Source organism: Aplysia californica, unplaced genomic scaffold, assembly GCF_000002075.1.
Source record: "Aplysia californica isolate F4 #8 unplaced genomic scaffold, AplCal3.0 scaffold00479, whole genome shotgun sequence".
Lineage (NCBI taxonomy): Eukaryota > Metazoa > Mollusca > Gastropoda > Aplysiida > Aplysiidae > Aplysia > Aplysia californica.
In genome coordinates this window covers 166,940-169,258 of record NW_004797749.1, presented here as the reverse complement: position 1 = coordinate 169,258, position 2,319 = coordinate 166,940, and the positions used below count along the sequence as shown (strand labels likewise).

General features: G+C 41.9%; 1 protein-coding gene across 1 annotated transcript in view; it reads right to left on the bottom strand.

Annotated features, from left to right (window-relative positions):
- The window catches only part of LOC106012741 (alanine--tRNA ligase, cytoplasmic), a gene marked incomplete at its 5' end in the record, with an annotated part of 10,805 nt that extends 8,486 nt beyond the window's left edge, over positions 1–2,319 (bottom strand). The window contains 3 exons of the mRNA XM_013086561.2: positions 19–149; positions 1,578–1,722; positions 2,189–2,319. Of these exons, the coding sequence (XP_012942015.2) occupies positions 19–149; positions 1,578–1,722; positions 2,189–2,319 (407 nt within the window). The remainder of the gene's footprint in view (positions 1–18; positions 150–1,577; positions 1,723–2,188) is intronic.

Sequence of the window (2,319 nt, the reverse complement as noted above, 5' to 3'; positions counted from 1 at the left end):
TAACCACCCACAACTCACCCCAGGTCTTGACCACTGGGCAGCAGACCATCACTTATGGCAACTGTGATCATCCGGGCGTGATCTGCTAATGTCCTATATGCCACATCCAGATGACTAGCGCTAGACTGGTACTCCACACAACTGCAAGTCTGAAGCAGAGTTTGTTTTAGTAGGTGCTTTACGCCACTCGCAACACTAAGAAGGTTATTTTGCTTAGTAAGGCACGAAGTATGGCAGTCCTGGGTTACTGGATTTAGAGAGTTCACATTAATCATTAAATAAAAGTATGCTTATAGGTAGCTGAGGACTGAGAGGAGTGAAAGAAGCTGGTTGCAAAATCTGCAGTGGTGCCCCTATGGTCAACCAGACTATGGGATAGGTGAAGGTGCATATGTTTATTATTGAACCAAACAAAAACCAACAGACAATGAGATCAAGAAAAGACGATGGCACAGGATTGGGCACACTCATAGAAAAACTAGCCCACAATGCGACAAGGCAAAGCCTAAGATGGAATCCCTAAGGGAGGAGGAAGAAAGAAAGACCGACATCAATCTTCTGAGACCAAGATCTGGAGGCAGATCTCAGACAGATGGGACACAACTCAGCCATCTTATGACCAAAAAAAGTGCATGCGTAATTAGGTCAAGTAGAAAACCCTTTTCATGGCGAGTCTTTTTATCTTGGTTTTTCATCATCATCATATCCTTTTTCACCCTGGATCAGGATATAAGCCACGAACAAATATACTGTCCACTTTTCCCTGTCCTGGGCAAGTCACTTGATGTTACTCCATGTCTTCCCACTTTTCTGTACATCCATTTCCGTGACTCTTCTTCAGGTTCCATGAGGTCTTCTCCTTAATCTTTTACCCTGTGGGTTTCAATCTAACACTTTCCTTGCTATGCAGCTGCTTGACTTCCTGAAAGATCTTGGTTTTTATGGATGTACAATTAAAGTTCAGAAAGTTTTAGGCTTTTGAAAATATATGTTGTGACCTAATTATATATCGATATTGTTACGACAAAAGAAATTTTAATTAATTACTCCATAGCTGTTTACTGTATACCTCAGCAAATCAGACAAAAGTTAGACCGGCCAATGAATATTGACATAAAATAATCTGATCGACTAAATTTTACTGAATTTGAAACACACACAAAAAGTTTGTTTTTTGCCTCTCTTGTAACATTTCATTTTTGGCTAATACATTTTTCTGTCATAAGACGGCAGAACTGGCTGGAAGTAGAGAGGATTGTTCAGTGCAGAGACAGGCAAAGAGCACTTCTGGGCTAAGCAAAAGTATATATGTTCATTTTCTGTGACATTAGCTTTGTTTGATTAGCTGAACAACATTTAAAGAAAACAAACAGGTCGGAAGACAGACTGACCTTATGGATAACTTCAAAGAGAGGCTGAAACACCTGCTTTTTGAATGACTTTGAAGAGAGGCTGAAATATAGACCTTTGCAATGAGTTCTAAGAGAGACTGTGACACTGACCTTTCTTAATGACTTCAAAGAGAGGCTGGAACATCGGCATTTTGGATGACTTCAACGTGAGGCTGATATACTGACCTTTCTAATAACTTCAAAGAGAGGCTGGAATAGGTCAGTGTTGTAGTTGTCCCTAGTCCCACACAGGACAGCGGTCATCCTCTCCAGTCCCATACCAGTGTCCACATGGACAGACGGTAACGGTCGTAAGGTGTGGTCCTCCTGTCTGATGGACGGATGAGGGCCTTGTCATGATTCACAGAAATGTACACACATACACACACACATGCACCAACACACAAATATCCATGGGTGTTCACACACACATATATATACACACACACACAAACACACACACACACACATATATACACACATGCGCGCACGCACACACATTCACATACATGCTAATACATGGGCATAAACACACGCACACATATATATATACACACAACACCCGCACACAAGTACACACAAACACACACACACACACACGCACACACACACATTCACTCACACACACACACATTTACACATACAACATGTGTGTACACATAAACACACATACATACACATACATCTCTACACATTTAGGAAGCAAATTAATTCAAAATTCCTGCTTTAACAGAAACCAAAACTGTATTGAAAACAACCCCCCCCCCCTCACCCTTCACTCCCCCTCAAACTCCCACCTGTTGTACTGCATGAAAACCAGGTTCCAGATCTCCACCACCTCAGGATTGTCTGCATTGACCTCTGACCCAACATAGCCTTGACCTCTGTGGTCATAATGGATCTCAGTGCATGGACCACATGGTCCAGT